This window comes from Glandiceps talaboti, chromosome 19, assembly GCF_964340395.1.
Source record: "Glandiceps talaboti chromosome 19, keGlaTala1.1, whole genome shotgun sequence".
Lineage (NCBI taxonomy): Eukaryota > Metazoa > Hemichordata > Enteropneusta > Spengelidae > Glandiceps > Glandiceps talaboti.
In genome coordinates this window covers 14,767,919-14,793,347 of record NC_135567.1, presented here as the reverse complement: position 1 = coordinate 14,793,347, position 25,429 = coordinate 14,767,919, and the positions used below count along the sequence as shown (strand labels likewise).

Below are 25,429 nucleotides of genomic sequence, written 5' to 3'. Positions count from 1 at the left end.
AAGGCCCAGTACTTTGGTTTTAGCACGTTTTTGTTTGTTTGTTTGTTTGTTTGTTTGTTTGTTTGTTTGTTTGTTTGAGGCTGTTGTTGTTGTTGTTGTTGTGGTGGTGGTGGTGGTGGTGGTGGTGGTGGTGGTGGTGGTGGTGGTGGTGGTGGTGGTGGTGGTTTTTTGGGGGGTTGGGGTGGGGGTTGGTAGAATGGAAGTGTCCAGGGCGCTAACACGATTAAAGTTTACAATGTTTTTACATGGCAAAACAATGTGAAACAACGTTGAATAAGTACGTATTTGTAACTCATTTATAGTAACAACAAAAATTACAAGCTTGTTAGAAGACGTTTTACAAGATTTTAGTCAAAATTGAAGGTATTCAGTTCACATCAGGTTATATACAAGTATTGGCATGGTTACAAATGCCGGCAGATCTTACACATATCAGTGATAACAGACATTCGCCATCTGGCAGAGGATTACATACATAAGCTGGTGCATCATGTTTTCGTATTGGTGGATAATTATATACAGATCACAGTTAATTATAAAAAATATTTTATATAATGGTTTGGGAGCAAGAGAAGACTGTAGAAATTCAAGTTTACTTCGGCATGATTGTTTTCCTAGCTGTAATGTGAAGTACTTTATAAGGTTCATTCTGATTGGTTAGAAAAGAAAGGAACAAGCACACCCATTGGCTGTATTGTTAATGGGTGTACAGCACTTTATAAGTTTTATTCTGATTGGTTAGATAGAAAACAAAGGAAACAAGCACACCCGTTGGCTGTATTGTTAATGTATTGTTAATTAGCTATACAGTACATTTATATACAGTACATTCATCTTTCTGTCATTCTATTACCACCAGTATGAAGCCATTACAGAATATTTCTTTCATAGCAATACTTTTCTCACTCTAACCTTCCTGAAGTTAGAGCAAGATAATTGAATAAGAAATGTTGAATATTCATGAGTACAACATTCTGTACACCTCAGTGTGCAACAGTTGTCATGAATATCCAGTGTTTTTGTATTTACATTTCATGCAATGATATTTGAGTAAATTTATCATAATTTAAGTTGTAATATTTCCACTTAATTTATTCATAGTCACATCCTGTCTTCAACAATTAAGCAACTACATTTGTATCTTGGGCTGATGACCTTTGATGTACAGAATAAAAGACCACTACAACATACCAGTTCAGTCAAAATATGGAATAACCCATCGCTAATTGCAACAGAATTTATTTTTTCACCATTATCTTCAGACGGGTCCTCATAATGAAATATGAAAAGTCGTGGAAAAGTATCAAATTTGCATAAATCAAAACTGGCCGCCGAAAACTCTATTTATTAAATATTTAACTAAATTTCAGATCTAATCAACCTTTATGAAATATTTAAATATGTTAATCTATACATCAACAAAGACGTTATACTACTGTAGTTCAATCATATAAGCATTTTCACTTGAATAAAGTACTTATTAGCTCAGCTTCTGCCATTTTAATGAGAATATTTTGGTTTCACAGTCCTCAATTATATATCGCTTTTGCTGATCATCCAACAATTGGACCTTTCTTTAGTAAAGCTGGGCATGCGTGTATGTTTGCATTGCAGCAAATACTCACCGGTAGATTTATTAGTAATACGAGGTTACCTATACCGAAAGTTATTGTATACATTGAACTAATAAACGTATGTCCAACTTGGATTATTCAAGCGCGAGTGCACAACCAAGGTATAGGTCAAATGAGAGAACAACCCAAAGTTCAGATTTGCTTACTTCTGAAACACGACCTACATACAAGTAAACGTCTGTATTGTAATCACTGCTATTGTGAAACATACGTCATCGTCAGGTCATCGTACCGGAAAGAGAACTGTCAACAATAGCGTACTTATATTCACTGCTACTTCTTCGTCTGACGTTCAGACAACATGTACACGTATACAGTGACTCTCTTCGTGTCCCTGATTTTCGTCCGTTTGTCGATCCAACAACTAACATTCGACAAAAATAGAGCGTGTTTCGAAAATAATCGGAGATGTTCAACCAAGCAAGAGTGTGCTTATACATTTGTACTCCCCCGACCCAATGGTGACCAGTGTCAAAGTGTTCAAGACACGGTGGTTGAAATGGCTGAAATAAAATCAGACAACGAGAACCTGGAAGAAATGGTTGAAAGTCTCCAGCAAGAAAACGAAGAAATTAGAGAACAAGTTAATTCTCTCCTTGAAGAGAGGAACGGGGGTAGTAATGACACGTTCTCTGATATAATACTCAGTATTGGTAAGTATACGTAGATATGTGTCAAAGCTACATTATGCGTAGTGGCAATGAAACACATATTGTAATGGTAGTTGCTCTGTTATTCAAATAACCACTTGTCCATAACACGTAACAATGCAGTGTATTTACCTGTATATAGGTCGTGTTTTAGAAGTAAACAAAGAAAATCTGAAGTTTTGGCTGCCGTCCTCATTTGAACTATGCATCAGTTGTGCGCTCACACTCGATTAATCCAAGTTAGGGACCGGTCAGTTTCTTCGGCCGGGGGGGTGGGTGGATTGGGAGGGGGTCACCCTGTTTTTGAAATTGACAGTGGGGGTCATGCTGTTTTCAAAATTGTGGATGGGGGGTCATTGTGTTTTGGATTGTGATGGAAGTAAACAATCCTTTTTCTAAAATGGCATATAGCCTTGTCTGAAATGTGGTCCATGTAAATAGTTGTTCTTCTCCCTGTTTCTTACATGAATTCTTTAATATTACTTATTAGTTCAAGCATAACTATAAATATACATATACATGTATTACCTAGCTACCACACTAGTTACAGAACATGTCATGTAAATGCTTGGCTGTTTCATAATCAGTGCTTCACTTATATTGTACGTTGGGGTAAAAGTGAACTTGAAGGTTTCGTATTGGTAATCTTCATAGATAGTTTATAAAAGAAGTTAATCTAAATTGTTCTACTCGTCACTATGAACTTGTCAGAAGGGATTAATACACTTTCTATTTTGGACACTACATGTTATTGACACTACAAATCACCACATCTCAGCAGATTCCAGTTTATTATACACTAGGTATGACCACCTAAAGTTCTCTAACATACCGGTGACTTTACTATACATGCAACATTAATGCCACTATACCAATGTTACGGGGCCATTTTTAAGTGACATGGGAAACTCATTTAAAACTTACATTTACGTTAGCTATTCGAAGCTTGGAAATATTACCTCAAAGGCTATGAATAACCTAAACATTGCCTTAATAGAAGCAAAAAACTGCAGATCTGCCAGGGGAAAACCCCAAGGACTCCCTCACCCCAGAGGTCACTCATGCATTCAACCAACAGTCAGATGTACCAACAACCTTTTTACTGTCATAATGGTATTAAACTTTTCTTAAATATTTTCAACCAATTCTAATTTGAGATGATAGTCTTTTAAAGATGTGAAATGTTTGCCAAGGTAGTCTAAAATTGCCTTAAACTCCAATCTCCCCTACGAATGATACTACCAGTAGATGTGCTGACCTTTACTACATGTATATAATGATGCCATTTAACTGAACATATTTCAACCCTATGTAAGTTAAAAAGAATAGTTTCTTTTTACATGTTGTTGCTGTCTTGTAAAGCTTGAAAGGGCCTGAATAGTCTCAAAATTGACTTTTCAGAGAAAAAAACCTCCAGGGCTTCTAGGGGGAGACCCCTAGCACCCCCATAAGAGATATACATATTTCCTGCTCAAAGCTTTCCCATACCTTTCACTGTCAAGAAGCTATTAAACTCCTTTTGGAATATATTTACCCTGTGTAGTCAATAATTATAATTATGATAGTGCTAACCCGGGATCTTATAAAGTAGATGCAAGACAGTCAAGCAGTCCACACTGACTCACGATCAAAAAATACTTGACATGTGACTATTATATATATGGGGGGGGGTCATCATGTTTTAGAATTAAGTGATGGGGGGTCAGCCTGTTTTTGGTTTTACAGATGGGGGGGGGTCAGTGACTTTTTGTCGGCCCAATTAAAAAAACCACCACATCCCCCCCCAGGCTGAAGAAACTGACCGGTCCCTTAGATCAAGTGTTAGCCCAAACTGGAGCAGTAGAGGGGAGGGGGGGGGCAGATACTACGTTTTGTTCTCAACTTGTGCCACTTTTAAGTACTATATCGTCTGACTCTTGATAATAATTAGGTAAGATAAAATAAAAAATAAATAAATGGAAATGTTGACGTAATTGGCGTTTATTCTTCACTATTAAAAACTCACATGTCAAAGGTCATATCCTTCAGATGGCTGTCTTTCTATGCCATGTCACTATGGTGGGACGTGTGTTGAACGAGAACGAGGCTACACGTGTTCATGTCGAGAAGGATATAATGGAAGAAACTGTGAAGCAGGTAAGTGGGACAAAGTACTATAACATATGTATCAGAGATTACTTGCAATGGTGCGCGCATACTAGTGGTATTATCATGATTAATATTGTATACCTACATGCAAATGACAAGAAAATCACGTAATCACATATATAGTGTCATTTTTACGGACATTCGTTATTTCAGATAAACATATACTACAGCAATTAAAAACAACTGCATGGGTGTCAGCATGGGTACTCACGGGTATTTGCATTCGTACTTGCTGAGTTTTCTGGTTATGCTCGTGAAGTACTGCCATAGAGAATACTGCAAGCACTCTTGTAAATTCCCTGACCACACTTGCACTCGCATGTCATGGGGTTCTGCTATAATTATGATCAAAGGTTTAGGGAAGACAGAGTGTTATTCCTTGCCAGGTAAATGGGCGTTTACTGCTCAAGAAGGTTTTCAGTTTTGCTGTTACTACTACAACAAGGGTAGCTATCATCAATACCTGGTTGACCTGCATTAAATGACATTTGTAATATCAATAACAAGTGTGCCTTGTCTAGGGCACAAAATGGCCGACTTTAGATTTAGGTTCTATATGGACTGTAGTTTGTATGCTCTATGATAACGACAATATGAATAATGTCTCCTTTCGTAAAGTGCAAGCTGTAGGCATTCAAAGAAGTTTGGACCAAATAAAATACAGTAAGTCACATTTCATTGGTAAAGAAAAATGGTGTAAATTTCTGCATGTGCACAGATTACCCACAATGCCCTTTATCTTAGACCACTACTATATTTCTATTATAAAGATTATTTCATCGAATATTAACTAATCTCAATATCTGTCTAGAGCCTGGGCAGGAAGCATGCTGGGTTGGTGAAATGTGTTCAGAGTGTCAATTTTCGGGTTTATCATCATTGAATGGTTTAACGGTTTGTTGTCCTGGTTGTCGACAAGGAGTGCGTACAGTTGGACATATCGTAGCCCAAGTTCAATGCGTATGTGATAAAGAAGGTAAATGAATGACGTCATAATGAATGACGTCATAATAAGAGCAGGGTAACAGATGAACGAGTTTACGCCAGTATATCTCAATATCTACAAATGAAATTCGATTTCCTCAAATATATATTGGTGTTGCTTGCCATAATATGGAAGAGATAAGATTAATAAAAATAACCTGTCATTTGACATCACTAAATACATTTTTGTTTCTATATGTAAAGGTTACGTTTTCTTGTTTTGTAGAACTGACATTTCCGTGCTTCAAACGTTTGATGAAATTACTCAAAAGTTACTGTATGATGTAGAAATTGTGTTTCATATGTATGAGTGAATGTACAGTAACTGGCAGCCATGCACGACATTAGAGTCATGTAAGAAATTATTTTGATTTTGTCGACATAAGCTTATTGCCTTTATTCTGATGTAACTAGTTTTATTTATTCATTTATCTTTGGCGCCATGGCTCACATCATAATTTTGATTCTACCATAGTAAATTATTTTACAAGATTTGAGATGTCACTTAACATTTTAGTCACAAACAAATCATTATTAAATTTAGTCAACTCATACATATACGAACCTTTCAACAGATTCTGATGAATGTTTGTCATCCCCTTGTCAAAATGGAGGAACATGTCAAGATATGATTAATGGCTTCGTATGTCGTTGTATGGATGGATATACTGGTATTTACTGCGAATTAGGTAAAATACAAAATACAAAATAAACTTGTCATTGTGTGGGTGGATTTACTGGTATTTACTGTCAGGTAAAATGGAATTCTCACAATAAACTTGGCATAACTAATCATTATTAGGGACGATCGTACAATGCCACACAAACTCAACAAATGAACATCGTTCGTTTAGGTCACCCCCCCCCCCCTAAACGAATATTCACAAGTGTGACATCAAACGTTTATATATGATGTAAACTATGATGAAAATTGTAGCGGTACGTCACACCACTATGATCAATGTAATGTAAAAATGTGATGGTAAACACAGTATGTAAAGAACGATATACAACGAGACGAGTTAATAAAGTTTGTTTGCCCTCCGTGCTATAACTCGATTTATGGCGATCGAATACAACAGAGTACATGCAATAATAGACTAAAATGTACCCGTATGGGACAAACATAGTCTAGACATTCATTGTACAAACTAAAATGTTTAATTTCCTCGAAACATGCCATATTGAACTGAAATAGGGATCAAATACAGTGTTGACAAGTAAACATAACTAATAAGAACCCTTGGTTGCGGTACATGATTGTATTAATACTTTGTTTTACCGACCTAGTGAACGTATTTAAGGATATCAGGAGACGAATAGTTCATCCAGGCCCATCCTGCTGGGCGCTAATTATGTGTGGAGCTCATAAAAAGTAATCCTGGCTGGGCATTAATAACATTACTGCTAAGGACAAACACCATTTACCAGTGCCTTTACTTTACTTTACTAGCCCTTTATACACTGGAGTTTCAATGACTGACAATTGTTTTCATCATGTACATTCTAAACCATCCGAGGTGTTATGATTTCAAACCTATGTAAGTTGTCAGGGGCAACATGGTATTAACGACAATATGCCTGTGTAGATAAATAACTACAAATATAACATTATTAATTATAAAATACTGTCTTTAACAGGTTTGGATGCAGAGCTACCGGTAAGTTGCACTAATACTTCCTATCATGATAGCTGTGATGCCAATGGAAAATGTCCCTATGAATATAAACTTGGACAAAAATGTATCAATGGTCAATGTATATGTGAACTTCCTGAATATTCAAAATGTTCATGTCTACGTAAGTATAATCAGTAAATTCAATTCACTTCCGCCTTTTTTTCAGTCGATAATACAGGAAAATCTTGTTTTAATTTCATATGCATATTTAGCCTTATTTACCTGAAAATACTCCAGTAAGTCCAGTAAGACCTAAAAAATAGTTTGGCTCCGGTTACCCGACTCCACCCAGTTTTTCACTGCCGACCCTAAACGGCTTTTTTGACGTATGCTATAAAATCGCGAAAATTGTGATTTCTCGCAAGAAATAGTGAATGTGGAAACTGACGTAAATTCAAAAAGACAATATAAAACTGTTCTTCTAATCTGTGATGGCTGTGCATCTGATGAGAAGAAACCAATAACACAGAGACCATATGGAAAACAATGGAAAACATAACTATGTGAACTAGACACTCTTACGCTTAAAAAACGGAAAAAAAAAGAGATTTGTTTACGTCTAAGCTAGGCATTACTTTTGTAGATTACAATTACCCACCCAGTTAATTAGGTGACTCTACAAAAATACCACATACCTCTTTAAAAGAGTACATGTATACATTTTTACATATATAAGCTAAATAATGACCAACCAAGATCAATGGTGGATGAATATTTACGTCAACCCTTTGTTTCATCAAGGTATGTAAATAATATTCAAGTATGAATTTGGGAGAATGGACAAAAGAAAATATAAACCTTCATTTGATTACATCAGTGCAGGTTCATTTATGGTAACAAAAACCCATGACTCATCATAAAATTATAGTCTTTTATACATTGCACAACCGGAAGCAATGATACCCTTCCAGTTTCCATCTAAATTCTGCTGATGTGCAATATTTATATTAAATGTGTCAAAATATTAAAGTATTAATATATAAAACGAGGAAAATAAAGAAGATATTAAATTGATGTTTATTTAACCTAATTATTCCAATAAGAGTAACCAGGGAAAAAATTATCGAGAAATTTCTGACTTGTGAAAGATTTACCTGATGTTATTCTTATCCAATTATAGCGTCTGTCGGAGAATGCGTTATTGAAAGACACTATACTGCTCCAGATGACATCTCAAAACCTGCTGATTCGAAGACGGGAGATATATTCACATGCCGAGGCATAAATAATATGTTTGATGTTCACGTATTGGCTGTCAATTATGGTTACCCGGTCAATGTCACTGTCCTTGGTTCCGGAAGTGGAAAACCAATAATTCTTGTGTTTATAGCTACTTGGATCTCAGTATGGGAAGTTACATTCTCTGGGAATGATGTGGTTGTTGAAAAGGCGTTATTGGTAAGTTATTGCATTAATTTTTATCATCGTCTATAAAAAATCACTTTTTAGTCAACCTTAACCTAGTTCTATAATATGTAAACATTAATTTAAAAAATCCCATCACATACCTAGTATCGCTGCCAATGTCATTTAATGTAGAACGCCCTCACGCATCGAACCGTGGAACAATTAGACGTTATTCTCCAATATATGTCTTCCTTCAGCCAAGGAAATAACGAGTGACCTAAGGGTTCTTTGTCACCACGTGTTGATAGACGAGTAATGACAACCCGTGCATAAATTAATGTTTTAATATCATTTATGTGAATTTCATTAAAATGATTTTTCCGTGCCCACTACATGGGGTATATGATAAAACCTACACGTTCCGGATATGGGCTTTACGGACCTCGGCGGTACAGTTTATGGGACTCCTAATGGCGCGCCCTTCCAACGCTTCGATCCGCAAAGCCCATATCCGGGTTGTAAAGATTGTGATATCAAATTTGTGATAGGGTACAGAAAGTAATATCTAAAATCTTTACTTTGACAAATAAACCTTTATATATTGTATTTGTTATTTACCGTTCAAATGTGACATGGTCTTTTTTTCCAGATATCTCGAGATGTCTATTTGAGTAATATTATTAATCCTGGTGGTGAAATCAAGTCATATGAAGGTTTGAATAGATTCCTGTATGGTTTTGGTGATGACAGGGATGGTTACTACACTGTTGGTCTGCTGAAATATCTACAGCAACGTTTTGGACCGATTACGTCATTTACTGGGAAAAATGAGGCGTATGAATGGGTTCTTGATCTTGATGCATCATAATTCATTCACTGTGAAGGATAAATGTGATGACGAAAGGGTTATACTTTGTTAGAATACTGTATGGAATGTGAACAGACCAGACACAATGTAATTATAGAGAACCAATGAAAACACTGTATAAACTCAACCAGGATTCGGACCAATCACAAACAAGGAAGGAATCCTCATTAGCATACCAAAATGGTGACATGTAATACAACAGACTAGGAAGTCTTTGTTTGTGATAATACCAATTATGATATCGTGTGATATCGTCTTCAGTTTTAATTCAACTCATATCTGTTTCCATTTTTATAGTTCTGATATCTGCAATCCTTTTCCTGAATTTCTGTCGTGGACATCAGGTTCTTGATTGGAATCCATCAATTCCCTGTAAAATGTGTACAGAGTTTATGTGTGTCAGTAATCACGTTGTGTCTGATACCTTGAAATTGGATGATTGCCCCATAAGGTTATATATGCAAGAATATATCGTAGTTTTCATGTTTTCTTATAGTGATAAAATGTTAAATATTTTGCAACAATATTACTGTCTGACAGGTACAGAATGGGAAATGTAATTGATAACAGTGTCTTGTCTATGTTTTAGCCCGAGAGTCATTTACAACAAGTATTATTGACAATATATTCACAAAAACAAATTCAGAAACAAAATCGGCATTTCAAAAGGTTCCCTTTATTTTTAAAAGTCATGTGACACCTTGAAGTTAACGCACTTACATCAAAAGTCCATTGATAGCTTTTATTGTTATGTTGCAACAACAGTTTTGGTTTGTGACCTTGCTAGTTTGTGGGTAGAACTATTTCCATCGTAGTATTTAAAAAAAAATTACTTTCACAATTTATTCAAATCATGTCATTAATATGCATGTTTACATTTGCCAAGATATCGGTCCTTATTGCAATCTATTCCTCTATATCAACACATGAATTCTGTCTTCATCTTTCCTTGCTTATGTGGATGCAGTCACCCTAAGCAAGATAGCGTAAACACTGAATGAGTTGGAGTGCATAAGAACAGTGTCTTGGTTATGTGGATATAATCACCCTGTAATCAAGATAGTGTAAACACTGAATGAGATGGAGTGCTGCACTCCATAATAGTAAAACTGCATAATAGTAATGACTTGCTTATGTGGATGCAGTCACCCTAATCAAGATAGTGTAAACACTGAATGAGGTTGAATGTACAGCAACTTGAGGTAAACTAGCAATCACTGAGATGCCACCCTACTTTGAGGGTACTACGTCAACATCTAATGACAGCTTGCAACAAACTGTTTTAGTTTCTACCCATCTCAGTTCCCCGATAGATTGACTTCCATAGTGGTATTTCAAACATTTAAGACTGTGTGTACATTGAAAATTAATTCACACCATGTCATTAGTATGCAGTTTGTATTTATCAAGATATTGGTTCTTTTGAAATCTAACCCATAATACTCACTGAATTTTGAATTTTGTCGTCATTTAAAACTTTTTGTACATTCACAATTTATTCAAAACATGTCATTACTGTGCAGTTTGTATTTATCAAGATATTGGTTCTTTTTTATTTTAAACCATAATATTCAATCACTTTTGAATTTTATCGTCACCTTGGTGAACTTTACTATGACGATAATATGCAGTTTTACTATTCAAACAGACCCCACAGATTTTGCATTCAAAGGGTTTATATCGAGTGTGCATCTCCATGTGCCTTTTGAGAGTCTTACTATACATAAAATCTTTGTTGCATATTACACAGTGTAGTTCCTCAATTTGGCCTGTGTGTGAATTCATGTGTTCCTTGAAAAGAACTTGTTTATTAAAAGATTTTCCACAGGTTGTACACTTGTATCTCCCTTCCCCGTGCGTTACCATGTGATCTCGTAGATTCCCTGGAGTTAAGAATCGTTTGTGACATTTATCACACTGAAATGGACGCACATTGTTGTGTTTTTTTAAATGGTATCTATAGACGCTCTTGGAAGAGAATTTCTCACCACAATTCTCACACTGGAATGGTTTTTCTCCTGTGTGGATTCGTATATGTTCAATCATGTAATATTTGTTTTTGAAATGCTTCCCACAACGATCACAATAGAAATCCTGTCCATCAGTACAGGGGGAGTGTCTTCTCATCTTGTCTTTAGCCCTGAATGATTTCCCGCAACTTTCACAACGAAATGGTTTCTCACCGGAATGTGCATGTAAATGGTATCGTAGTCCTGTGATATTTTTGAAAACCTTATCACATTCGTCACATTTGTGTACAACCCTGGTACGCTTAGTTTTAATATGTGTCTTCTCTTTCTCCTGTCTTCTTCGGTTAACACTGGAGCCTCTTTTCTTGTTCTCTGAGCCAGGATCCTTTTTCATCTTCTCACAAACGTTGCCAGCATGATTACTACGCTTATCCAACTTTCCCTCACCTTGATCAAGTATCTTTCTTTTCTGAGACGCTTTCCTAATTTTAGCTTCCGAAACTTCTGACCTGAGTGACTTTGACTTTGGTTTCCTCATCTTATCCTCGGATTCAGAATGTTTACGCCTTTGACCATCTTGACCCAGAATATCACTTTCTTCAATGTCCTTAGATGAGGTGTTATCATGGACAAAATCCTCAGCTCCACCACTAAAAAGAAAGTCACGTTCCTCTAATTCTTCCCTCGAATCTTTCGTCAGGAAATCTCCATCATCAATTGCATTCTGGGGTTTTGAATCACCAGCATCTGATGACGTCACACTGTATCCTATGCTGTCATCTTCTAGTGTACCTCTTTCACAAACATCATGACTGCTACCATAATCCTCATCACCAGATATACTTATATCGCTATACCAATCATTGTATTGGTTATTGTTGTCCTTCAATTGTGTTAATGAATCAGTCTTAGAATCTTCAAAGTTCCCACTACAGGAATCATTCGTGGTTGGCAGATCCGAATCACCATGTTCACAATTCTCGTTTTTAATCTCCATTCTGACATCATCAAACATACTAACATTACTCCGCATGTGCTTGATTGTAAAATCGTAAAGCTTACAATTCTCATCTCCAGTTTCTAATTTTGTATCACCATGCCCTGTACATGTATTCGTGATTTTGTTAGCATTCCCTGCAATTAAGTATGAGTCTTGCATCTCATCTTCTTCCGGGAGATGTCGACTATTGTCATCGGGTTCCTGTTTCACTTGCAGAGTACACACAGGATCACTCACGCAATCACTAAGATCCTTGTCATTTGCAACTAACCCCCTGAGTCCATGTGTCGAATAGTCCAACGCCTCCTCTTGTGTTGATATGTCACTACTTTCCTCCACACCAGTCTCGTGTTGGACATCATTACCATAATTACCACAAACAGCGCCCTCACAATAATCTTTATTAAATAATGCACCCCTTTCTGAATTATCGCAAAACATTTGGTCTTCTGATGGTACATGATGCCCCCTAAATGTACACATTTCATGTGGTACTTGTATACTGTCCTGAACAGTGCGACCTTCACCTCTGCTATCTTGTCTCCCTGTATCTGATGTTCCACATTCTTCAGTCTTTTGTGAAGTGCGTCCTCTACGTTCACAGTGTACATCAAATTGGGTACTGTCCTCTCTAATGTTTGGGTCTGTACAGACTAGTCCTCTGCTACAAAGGTAGTTCAACACTGTCGTTTTGTCTGTAAAGAAAATGTCACGTGATATTTAGAACACACCTGTGAATTACACCTATAGTCCACTATCTTTCATTATCAACAAGAGAGTGTGTGGTAGGCGTCGTAGTATCCCTATTCATACAAAGTTGCTGTCACATTCACTATATACACACATCCACATCCCCAACACAAACAAAGAAACAGAAATGCATATATATGTATATATGTATGTGTGTATGTGTGTGTTGAAATAAGTAAACATACTCACACACATACATACATACATACATACATACATACATACATACATACATACATACATACATACCTTCAATTAACAGCTTATTTTCTCTGATCCTTGACACAATATTTGAAACTGATCTTCCGAAGTATCCAACGATCTTTACTATATTTCTGTCACCTAGATTGTTCCACAGACATTCACATTCTGTAAAAAAAAAAAGGGGTAAGAATTGCAATAATTAAAGTCTGGACTCACAATAATGTTATTCATAAAACCAGGGTCAAGTAAAACAGATGCTTACAGCTCGGATTTCGAATCTCCAACACTTTGATCGTTACTATTAATGAATCACAATAAACCATGCATACGAGATGAGCGTCCTCAGATAACAATTTATTTATTTATTCATTTATTAAGCCTTCACAAGAAGTGAAACCAACAATGAGAAAAAAAGGAAAACACGATACATTACAATCATACAAAATAATGTAATGTCAAAATGGCATCAACAACATGCTAAGAATTTGACAACTCTGTGGATCCTTCGCATATATAAACTGTAAGACACTGTCCGTCAGCCCATCTGACATACGAGTTTTACGATTTCTTAAGACAGATGTAGAGTATTGCATGTCAAACATATAGTGAAGAAATGAAACATTATTTTTGACACAAATTGCCCGAGTACGGGACAATAAATCAGTGTGTCCCTTCAGCTTACCACAATAATGCAGATAACAATAGGTCATGCATCATTAAGAGCGTCATGGAACATGAAACAAAGGACACTAGAACTTGAACGACCTATTGTCTTTTAAACACATGTCAGCTATTGTAATAAAAGATAGCAATTTGTTTAACCCTAGAAATGTTTGGCGACATATAAAACAGCATCCTGTCTGAACCCAAGCTATAGGGGTCGGGAGGAACAATATTTGAGAATCTGCACAGTTTTCTTCATTTCTTTTTCACTATTTTACATAATAAAGATGATAAGTTGTTTGCTTCCGGTTACCCGACCCCCACCTAGCTTTTCACGCCGACCCTAAACTTATTTTACATATTCGAGAAAAATGATAATAAAATCGCGAATATCGTGCAGTCTCGCAAGAAATAGTGGGTGCGGAATCTGTAATGTCTGTACATCTGATAGAAATAAATAAATAACACAGAGACCATTTGGAAAAGAATGGAAAACCTGAACTAGACACTCTCACACGAAAAAAAAAATAAAATAAAAAATCTACCTAGTACCCGCCTATTTTAAAATTGAATGTAATCGGAACCACACAATTTTTTTACACTCTAGTACAACATATTTACATTGTAAGAATTTGGAACGCATGCGCATCAAAGCAGTATCATTATAGCCATTCGAGGCCATGGTCATCGCACGGCTTGTGCATCGCGTCAAAGAAATACTTCAGGGTGTCATTTGACTCGCTCGGCCGCTACATTGGAATGTGTGTTATTTCTTTCCCAGGGTACTGTACGATATATGCCATGTATGCATGCTAATACATTTAGTATATTTACCCCCGTATTTACCCTTCTTATCAACACGTATATTACATCATGGAGGTATATGGGGCTTCCCTTATATCACCATGGTTACATCAAGTATTCATTACATAAGGCGAGGTCAAACTTGTGAATCACACTAGAAGCACTGCACAGTCCCTCTATCAGTACCACTGTTCTAGAGATGGCATGATTGGTGGAGAATGATTTGAGACACCACGAACGGAATTCCTACTATGTACGTAGTAATGACGGGTTTTCTCGATGGCGTGTGCGGCTGGATTGTCATGACATGGTGTCCGAGTTCACGAACGTGTCATCACTGAGGATTTTGCTTATGTTTGTCTCAGACCACGATTTTGTGACACATATCTAGTCGTGCTTGCAGACGGAGTAAGTCAGGACTGGAATCTGACGTTGTTCCGTTCTAATAAACACGAGAAGGGGCAATGCTAGAATCTGGTCCCGACTGTGTATACAAGCCGGACTATCTCAGACATTGATTTTTTTAGGTGTTAACACATTCAATATCATTCGTTACACTTGTTGGTGCGAACTCAGGATTTTTTCTTTCGAAATATGACCGTTTAAGCAAATAGCCTGTTTACTGACTCCGATAATCAGACAAGCCGGCGATGTTGTTATCGAAGTCATTCCGCGCCGTAAACAGACAAGTATTCCTAAACAGTTGGTTACATAATTAAAGAATTCAAATATTTTGTGTACATTTGTTTCCAAATATAATGTTATATTTGAGACAATGATGTCTTAAAACGCAAAGCGTATTGACGCCATAATTGGGTTTCTGTAGTAATATGTGTGGAGGTAAGACGACACAAATCTCGAGCAAACATTACTTCAAGGCCGTAGGTCTGTAGCCCGGGACTGTATAGCTTACCTTGGGAACTCAAAGCTTTCACCAACGCTGATGACCCTGGCGCTGCTAGCGACTTTAATTTCGCCGATTCTTCTACGAAAACCAACGTAACAGTTTCGTTCAGAGTAGCTCGCACTTGTTTAGATCGAGTCATGGCGAGTTTCCGTTGTCTGTTTATGTATACATGTAAGAACAGCACTGCCGAACGAGCTGGGACATGGACAGACGTCTTCGGACGTAGTCAGTCTGTGCGAGTGCTTTTCGACACTGAGGGCGACGTTGAAGTCAGTAACAGCACAGTGGCGTGTGGTGCAAGGGTAGTGATTAACAGCACGGTCGCTTGTGGTCTACGATTGTAACCAATATCTGTTAGGAGAGCTATGTTTATTGGAAAAAGTATGCAAAGTAGATGCTAAATTTGTGTCACGTGACAACTCTGGCTCGGGGCTAATCCAATGAATTTACTGGAAACCAGAAATATTCAGATTAGTATTCTATTTTTAGACAACAAACAGGAAGGAAGACTTTTTGTTATTAAACAAACAGTTTTGCGAAGGTGTCAAAATCGATTATTTAGTATGTTAATTAGCATATAATTAGCATATTAATTAGCATATTGGAATCTTTCATTGGACAATGTGTTAAAAGTAATGCCACTCTCAGAAATAATGGCACGTTTATAAACTTTAGGTCCTGGGGTCATTTCATGATAGTGTTACGGATGACAGAATACAACTTTTTAATATTCGCTTAGTTTTGATGTTTTACGAGGTCACCGTGAACTCTCAGCTGTCATGAATAAATACTTAGAACAAATGTTTGCATTTCGCGAATAGTATTCTTCTGAGATGACAACATTAAGTTATTATAAGATCAACACTGTCAAATAATGACTGATTATAGACAGTTGGAAGAACAATGACGTGATCACATTGTTTAGCTAGTTTTCATATTTGTCAATATTACTTGCATTGAATTAAGGCGACGGCAATACTTCCGTCATATTTATTTATGGTGCTGATTACTTTATCACCCAATCAGTTGAGTATGGTATATTTTATGTTTATAAGAATTTAATGGAATAATAAAGTTCGGATTCACCTTCTGCTAGGCCAAGACTAGGAGCTTAGATCTGCTTCGTGACCACTTCTAAATGATCCAGGTTAATCATGAACATTGTATGTAGTTTGAGCTAATTCCCTAAAAGTCCAAGTCGATCCCGAGTACAGAGTGGAGAGAGAGAGAGAGGGGGGAGAGAGAGTAACATTGAAGGAGGGTTACATTAACAGTAGAAGTCACCCCCTCAATTTGTTACAATACTATTAGATATTACAATAGTATTGTAAATCAAATTAAATCAAATGAAAATTCAAGAACGTGTCTATACTTTTGATTTCTTGGTGACACATTGGGTACCCGATTTTGTCTGATTTCAGCAAATTTCTGTTGCATGTGACACCACCTGCCTCAGATGATCCATACAGAGTATAGACACGTGGTGTCCGATATTGCCTTACTTTATTAAGAACCTCTGGATAAACAACATTCCCAGTTGTAAACAGTAATCGTAGTGCTGTATGGTCTCTATCAGAAATCTGTCTCTCCTGCATTATACCTACTAATTGTTGGTCCATCAAGCATGCGACTGTGGCACCCTCTGTTTTGAGAATATAGGCTAAAACTGATACACTTACACTCTGCCCTGGAACAACAATTTTCATTCCCCCAATCACACCCATAAGGCTAGCATAATCACCACCACTTGTATGGACTAGTCTCTCATGATCATGCTTACTGGAGTAGTTAAACTAACTGCAGTTAAGAAAAAAAACAGACTAGCCTTGTCAAGTTGTACGAAAAATAAGTGCTGAGCATAGGTAAGACCAAACTAAGTAATAACCAGTATCCTTCACGTGACCAAGAATTCAAAGTTTAACCATCCCGTTGGTGCTATAGAGTTCCACAGACAAAAACTAACAGAGCTAAATATTCATTTATTCCGACATCAATTTTTTTACTAAACAATGTGAGGACTAATTAGTAACTCATTGTTCCATTGTTTTAATTTATCTGCCTTTGTTTTATTTTGTGAGTGTCCTTTCATGTTTTTTAGAACTGTATTTGTTTTATGCGTTTTAATGTATTTGTGATTTTAAAAAAAAATCATGTATGGTTTTTATTGTTTGACTGTCACACAAAGAATTGCACACGTTGGGATAATGAAGTTATATTGTATTGTACATAGTTTATTACCCGTGTAAAATTCGACTTATTGTCACTACGTTATTACCAACTAGTTGTATACGGAATCACACTCACTTGGCTAGCTTAGAGGTACTCACTCAGGAATCAATGCTCATTCACCAACATGATGCTTGTAGATAGATTTATTACACAGCGGTCAGGACAAAGATAACAAGATTACTTTACACAATTCAAGGTAGTCCTTATATACACTACCGAAATATGACATATCTATTAAATATATGCAAAATTAGTTATTCCATGCACATGATCATATTAAGACAACTGATTGGATAAAACCTCACATCTCTATATTTCAAGACTGCTGATTGGATTATGATCTCATATCTCCGATGTAAACTTATTGATATTAATGAATTCTTTTATTGAGTTGCTTCATTACCATTCTTTTGTCTTTAGACCTGTATCAGCTCTTGAACTTTGAATAGAGTTAATTAACCTTCTTTTGTCTTTAGATCTTTGTCAGTTTTCGTTTTCATTGTACTACATCTAGCTGTCTCAGGACATATGGTTGACCTTTGCGTTACTTATTGTACTGTAACAAGCTGTCTCAGGATACATTCTATTACAATAGTGTCACAGCGGTTTGAGGTCTATCGGACATTTCTATATTTCTTCAAGTCGTTGTACTTATCGAATTACTATGTATGTAACACCCGGTCAAAAAGAGAAGAAAAAATGAAAAAAAACGTACATGCATAAGAAGCACACGATACGAAACACACGATAACAGGAGTCAGAAAATAGTGATGCTAATCGTGTCTGACCCCTGGAAACAGTAAATAATGGTAGAAGTTTAGGGTATAAATTAATATACAAAATGTAGCTCTATCCTCGAACCGCCCCCCCCCCCCCTATCTCTGAGCATAAATTTAAAGGCGAAATTACTATTGGGTGTCTACCAGCTACAAAGTAACTTGATAAACCTAGATGTTATCACAACGAGGTTGATTCTACCAGTAATTCGTGTTTACAAAATCCTGAAAACAGTATTCATTTTATCATAGACTGTGCCTTATACGTCACCTGTCACCAATCTCGCATTCTGAATGGTCGAGAGCCCTGCAGATACACAGGCGTATTTTTCACCAACAGCCGTATTTTTGCTTGTTGTATCACTGTATCACTGCACTTCCCCTTGTAACATGTGTAAATAAATCTAGCAGACAACTAGAGATATAGCCATTAGGCATTACCAGCATTTCCAATGCCAAATTTGTTGTCAATCGAACGAAATATCACCGTTGTATACATTGTAACAAGTCTTTGAACTGTACTTTTCATGTCACAGGGAAATAGTCCAAAATTCCACACATAACCATGAAAGTCCAGTGACGGCGAACGTACGGTCGTCACGCGATCGTAAACATGAATTCGTAAATTTATGAAGGATATGAAAATTACCACCACAGCGGGTGTAATTTTTGCTTAACTAGAACAACAAAGCATATCACGAACATTTATGTACATCTAATGGAATACAGTACGCAAAACAAGCAGGTCGCAGGTGACGTATAAGTATGTTATTTGCCAAATACTGTTCCACATCTTGCTGCTCGAGGTAATTTTTCTGGTATAACGGCTAGCCTCCGGCTCTCCGTTATACCAGAAAAATTACCTCTCGCAGCAAGATATGGAACGGTATTTGGCAAATAACATATACTTTCTGAACTGCATCGGAAAACCATGCATGTACATATATAATTTAAAACTGAATGCTGTTTTCAAAAGAAAACTAATAACACTCCACTAGCAAAGTACTTCCCTTCGATTGCCCCCCCCCCCCATACGGTGAATCAGAGAAACTGGGATTTTAGGAGATGATTCCGATCCCGATCCTTAGTTACAGTGTATCAAATATTTGAATTCCGTCTCTATCCTACTCCTGGTGTGATTTAGTGTGTTGGAGAACAAGCTGGTTATTCAACTCTGAACAACAATCTCTCACTGTACGGATGCGCATGGTTTTAGCTAAAGGTCATTAGTCTTTTGAACTCAATAAATGTCGTCTTCAATCCACGTAGCTGGCGCTAGACAGGCGCCGCCACACAAACACTTCCTTGTAGTCGCGTAGTGTGAAAAGTGAAAGTACTGTACTGTACATGCTGTACTAACGTAGTAACGCACAGTTAGGGTAAAAGTAGATTTGTTGGTATAGCCTATAGGCCAACAGGTTGAGCTTGAGGGCGGTGAGCGGTGTTTTAATGTGAGACTAGACGCTTGTGGGTGATACTTTCACGGACGCCGCACATAGTCAAGTCGTCTTTGTGTGTGTGGGGGGGGGGGAGATGTCATAGTACAACACATTTGAGTTTTATAGTATGCTAGTATGCATCTAGGAATATTTACAAAGGTTAATATTGGGTCACTGACCGTGAATTCATCGCCAAAATCTTCCACCCTGTTTCATGTCAATGACATCAAATTGGCGGCAGGGGCCGACATCGACCTGTCTTTTTTACAATTTACTAAACTTCGATGATCGGACAAACAATTCATATCCTTGTCTGTGCTTATAGAGATATTCCACAGAATGAATTTACGTTTCAGACATTAGTGGGTTAAGTGTGGGTCTAAAAGTCTGGAGAAAGTGGGTCAAATAACCATTAGTCTCGACGTCGTGGCTGTGACCCCTTCGGCTGTCAAATATCTCCCTGCTTTGTAGACTAAACGATCAGCCGTTGTGGGCGCTCTTCTCACCCCTTATGAGGGATGCTCTGACGCCGTATTTTACAAGTTCACCTGCCTGCCGACTTGAATCGAACTTATTTAAACTGATGACCGATTGAAAAGCAAAATGGGTTTATGTTTTATATTTATGACAACTTGAACACTTTTAGGAGCGGGAGTGTTTTTGACTTTGAGCACAACTTGTAAATTTTATTACTGATATTTTTGGGGAATCTCTATGCCACGACTACACACAATCACATGAACCCCCCCCCCCTCTCCCCACACACATACAAACTTCTGGTCACAAGGGGGCGTGCTTCAATAAAAATCTCTTCCCGAACGGACGAAACCATGAACTGACAAATTAGGGTGCAACGAATCGGACAGTTTGATTACACAAGTTCGGAGAGTTCCGATTACAAGTACTCACCTCACCCCCACCAAAAAAATGAAATTATAGGGAGAAAAAAGTATTTGTAGAAAAATATGTGACTAGCAAAGGATAGTATGTCTAGCTGCAAATCATTGTTGATTTCCTATAGCGGTCTGAGATCTAAACGAGATTGAAAATAATTTCATGTCTAGTATTAATCATAAGTTGCTATTAAAACTAACATTTCCACATCTCGGTGCCCATGCAATGTCATATTTTGGATTTGATGAACGAATCAGATTAAAATAGGCTACATCAGATAATAGAATATTTTTTAGCACAACTGAACTGAGGTTCAGTAGTGCTATAGGGATCGCCCGGCGTCTGTCTGTCTGTCTGTCTGTCTGTAGGTGTGTGTGTGTGTGTGTGTGTGTGTGTGTGTGTGTGTGTGTCAAAACAACTTAAAGTCAAAAACCGCTGAACCGATTGCCACGATATTTGGTGTGTCCATTACCTTCGGTGTCTAATTGGGAAATTGTTCAAATCAAAATGATCGCGTCACAGGTATGTGATTTGGGTCAAAAAATGTTATTTTTGGTCAAAAAACTTAAACTCAGAAACTACTGGGCAGATTGGTGCGAAATTTGGTGGGAACATTCTTAAGGGGGTGTAAAGTAAGATTTGTTCATGACGGGATGATTCCATCAGTGATATGCAAATTAGGGCTAAAAATGTGTCTTTTTGGTTAAAAATTTATAATTCCAAAACTATTGAGCAGATTTGGCTGAAATTTAATGGGAATGTACCTAGGGATGTAAGGACAAACAAATATTAAGTACACCATGATTCCATGATTGATATGCAAATTAGGTGTAAAAGTGTTCATTTTTGGTCTGTCTGTGCATCTGTCTATCTACCTACATATCTTACCTACTATACCCATCTATCATTCCACCAATAACCCACCTACCTACCTACCTACCTAGCTCTATAACTTATACATCCATCTGCCTCGATGTTTTATGAGATCGACTGTGCATTTTCTTAATTTTATTCCTACAGAATTCACCATCAACATGTGGAGGTTATTTAAACCCAAAACAAGTTACCTCCATGCAGCATCTGCTATTCCATACACTGGAATGACATTACCCGATGCACTGGATCGTACAGCACAGAATTTCCCAAACAAAGAAGCTTTCGTATTTGCCTCCGAGTCTGGAAAAACGAGGATATCTTACAAGCAATTTCGTGATGACGTCATCAAGATGGCGGCTGGTCTGCTCCACTTGGGTCTACAGCCTCGGGATCGAGTTGGGATTTGGTTTGACAATCGGTATGAATGGATTCTTACCCAGTATGCTACTGCATATACCAAGATGGTACATGTTCGATTTCTGGTCGGATATAATGAGGAATACATGCAAAATCTCATCAACAAAACCAATGTTTCTACTCTGGTCTTTGGATCTGGTAACCCAGCAACAGTTTTAGAGAAATTGTTAAAAACATCTACAGAAGGAACGAGGCTTTACGGCAAAAATCCGAACCTGCCGACCTTAAGAAACTTAATATATGTGGGGGAAGGTCACGTGCCAGGGACTGTTTCTCTTTGTGATGTGTCAAAAATGGGCAATGAGTCTGATATTGAACAAGTAATGCAAATACGAAAATCTGTCCAATCAGATGACGAGTTCACAATACTCTTTACATCTGGTAGTACTGGCCAACCAAAAGCTGTTGTTAAATCACACAGGTGTGCAGTTGAAAATTCTTACATGTACGGGCGTGTCCTCTCAGAGGTGATAGACAGTGATGTGTGTTACATGACGTTTGCACCGTTCCCGCATGCAGGGGGTGATTATGCTAGCCTTATGGTGTGATTGGGGGAATGAAAACTGTTGTTCCAGGGCAGAGTGTAAGTGCATCAGTTTTAGCCGATATTCTCAAAACAGAGAGTGTCACAGTCGCATGCTTGATGTACCAACAATTAGTAGGTATAATGCAGGAGAAGCAGATTTCTGATAGAGACCATACAGCACTACGATTACTGTTTACAACTGGGAATATTGTTTCTCCAGAGGTTCTTAATAAAGTACGGCAATATCTGACACCCCACGTCTATACTCTGTATGGATCATCCGAGGCAGGTGGTGTCACATGCAACAGAAATTTGCTGAAATCAGACAAAATCGGGTACCCAATCTGTCACCAAGAAATCAAAATTGTAGATGAAGGTGGTGCAATTGTTCCTCTGAATACAGCTGGTGAGCTCTGCATCAGATCACCTTACATAATGCTACGCTATGAGAAAGATGAAGAACAAAGTAAGGCAGCCATTGATGCAGCTGGGTGGTACCACACTGGCGACGTATGTCAGATGGAAGATGATGGCTGTCTGGACATCATTGGTCGGAAAAACGATATTATCATTAAAGGTGGAATAAACATTTACCCCATTGAAGTTGAACGTGTTCTTCTCAGACACCCGAAGGTCAAAATAACTCATGTCGTATCCATTCCCGATGAACTACTTGTCGAAGACATTTGTGCGTGCATTTGTCTTGAGGATGGACAAGAATTAACAGTCAGGGAGATTCTGGAATTTGTACGCCCTCTCCTGCCTGAGTATCTTGTTCCTCGACATGTGCTGTTCTTTGATTCATTCCCGATGTCACCAGTTGGAAAGATGCAGCGCAATGAACTCGCACACAGGGCTGGAAAACTAATATTAGAAGAATGCAGATAAGCCGATAAAAATTAAGAAATAACTCTTCTGAATCAATTTAATTTGGATACATTTTTGCAAGTGATTGGCCATAGTTTACATACATACATACATACATACATACATACATACATACATACATACATACACACATACATACATACACACATGCACACACATATATACATACATACATACATACATAATGCATACATACATACATACATACATACATACATACATACATACATACATACATACACACACATACATACATGCACACATACATACATACATACATACATACATACATACATACATGCATATGTACATACATACATACATACATACATACATACATACATACATACATACACATACATACATACACACACACACACACACACATACATACATACATACATACATACATACATACATACATACATACATACATACATACATACATAGAAAGTGCGGACTGAAACAGCAGCAGAAACACTGCAAGCATGGGTGCAAATACCAGGAGTACACACGCTGACACTTGTGTATCACAGGATTCTGTTATTATTGCAAATGTTTATACTATACAGGGAACTTCATACAAAAGACAACTTTGTAGACATGCAATGGTCGTGTGTTCATATAGTATTGCACTGCACACACAGTAATACAGTTAATGACTAGTTCATACATTGCATGTAATAATTTCAAGAATTCACGAATGAGTTGTGTACTTTATTACATGTCATAATCTTGCCATTTTTTTAGAAAAGAAAATAAGAAATACTTGCCAGGTAGGTGAAACTTTCACAGCCCACTGGCACTATAGAAAATACAGCTAAAATGATGTAGGCTTGGTGTTTCACTCATGGGACATTACAGCGAAAATGATGTAGGCTTGGTGTTTCATTGATGGGACGTTACAGCTAAAATGATGTAGGCTTGGTGTTTCATTGATGGGACATTACCTTTTTGACACAGTGCTAGACATATTTCAACTCTAGACTAACAATAACAGAGACACAATAAACACAGCAGGATCCTTTACCCAATCACATTGAACACTGATGAGCATTGCTATTCTTTCACACTGCAGCAGAAACAGGCTTCTAATGAAAACATTACACATGGACTTGATGATTTTAATGGCTGCAATTGTTTATTTTCTAACTGATAATCAACATATCAACTTTACTTCTTGTACATCCCCACTGTGCACGGCACGATGTAATTGTTTCTTTTGCATTAGAAGTTGTCTGAGGGTGTGTAATAAATGTCATGTCACATGAATGAAACGCCAAGCCGACATCATTTTATCTGTATTGCAGAAAGTGTAAAGCAGTACTTAGTCTAAATCATGATTTTATAAAAGTTCTTAAACTTTTCTACTGTTGGAAAATATTATGAATACAAAAATCAATAAATTTCCGAACATATAAACATTCACTCAACATATAATACAAACATTACAACCCAAGTACCGGTATGTGTGTTTGTGCCGCTCTCCTCCTCCTCCTATCATTGGAGAGATTACAGCCAGTCCTTGTGCACAAATGCCCATATATGGACACTAATATATACTTCATACTCTGTTCTCCAAAAACTAAGTACCAGTGTGCCCTCTAAGCCAATTTGATGCATCACTGACACACACAATTTCTAGTGACACACCAAAATTTGGTGTTCCCCTATCTCTTACTATGTGGTGAGTGTACCCTCTAAGCTAATCTAACATGCCACTGACACACACAATTTCTAGTGACACACCAAAATTGGTGTTCCCCTATCTCTTAC

The 25,429-nt window shown here is 37.3% G+C and overlaps 3 protein-coding genes across 4 annotated transcripts; all 3 read left to right on the top strand.

The window, feature by feature from the left end:
• Positions 1 to 1,930: 1,930 nt before the first annotated feature.
• LOC144450202 (uncharacterized) lies at positions 1,931 to 11,041 on the top strand. 2 transcript variants are annotated; one of them, XM_078140788.1, is made up of 7 exons: positions 1,931 to 2,287; positions 4,313 to 4,420; positions 5,244 to 5,408; positions 5,992 to 6,105; positions 7,058 to 7,216; positions 8,216 to 8,493; positions 9,092 to 11,041. In XM_078140788.1, exons 1-7 carry the CDS (start codon positions 1,936 to 1,938, stop codon positions 9,308 to 9,310), a joined length of 1,395 nt encoding a protein of 464 aa, XP_077996914.1. In that variant the 5' UTR covers positions 1,931 to 1,935; the 3' UTR covers positions 9,311 to 11,041. The 2 variants fall into 2 exon arrangements, with proteins under 2 accessions (XP_077996914.1, XP_077996915.1); XM_078140789.1 differs by lacking the exons at positions 5,244 to 5,408; positions 5,992 to 6,105.
• A 10,939-nt stretch (positions 11,042 to 21,980) lies between these two features.
• Positions 21,981 to 22,787, top strand: LOC144450037 (medium-chain acyl-CoA ligase ACSF2, mitochondrial-like). Its single transcript, XM_078140603.1, has one exon. The coding sequence runs from the start codon at positions 21,981 to 21,983 to the stop codon at positions 22,785 to 22,787; it is 807 nt and encodes a 268-aa protein (XP_077996729.1).
• An 8-nt stretch (positions 22,788 to 22,795) lies between these two features.
• On the top strand, positions 22,796 to 23,653 carry LOC144450036 (medium-chain acyl-CoA ligase ACSF2, mitochondrial-like). Its single transcript, XM_078140602.1, has one exon. The coding sequence runs from the start codon at positions 22,796 to 22,798 to the stop codon at positions 23,651 to 23,653; it is 858 nt and encodes a 285-aa protein (XP_077996728.1).
• Positions 23,654 to 25,429: the final 1,776 nt, after the last annotated feature.

Excerpts from the sequence above, each read along its gene's own strand:
- LOC144450202 (XM_078140788.1), top strand. The coding sequence starts at position 1,936 with ATGTACACGTATACAGTGACTCTCTTCGTGTCCCTGATTTTCGTCCGT. Across the intron at positions 4,421-5,243 it reads TGGAAGAAACTGTGAAGCAG|AGCCTGGGCAGGAAGCATGC; the intron begins GTAAGTGGGACA and ends ATATCTGTCTAG. Across the intron at positions 5,409-5,991 it reads ATGCGTATGTGATAAAGAAG|ATTCTGATGAATGTTTGTCA; the intron begins GTAAATGAATGA and ends ACCTTTCAACAG.
- LOC144450037 (XM_078140603.1), top strand. The coding sequence starts at position 21,981 with ATGTGGAGGTTATTTAAACCCAAAACAAGTTACCTCCATGCAGCATCT.
- LOC144450036 (XM_078140602.1), top strand. The coding sequence starts at position 22,796 with ATGAAAACTGTTGTTCCAGGGCAGAGTGTAAGTGCATCAGTTTTAGCC.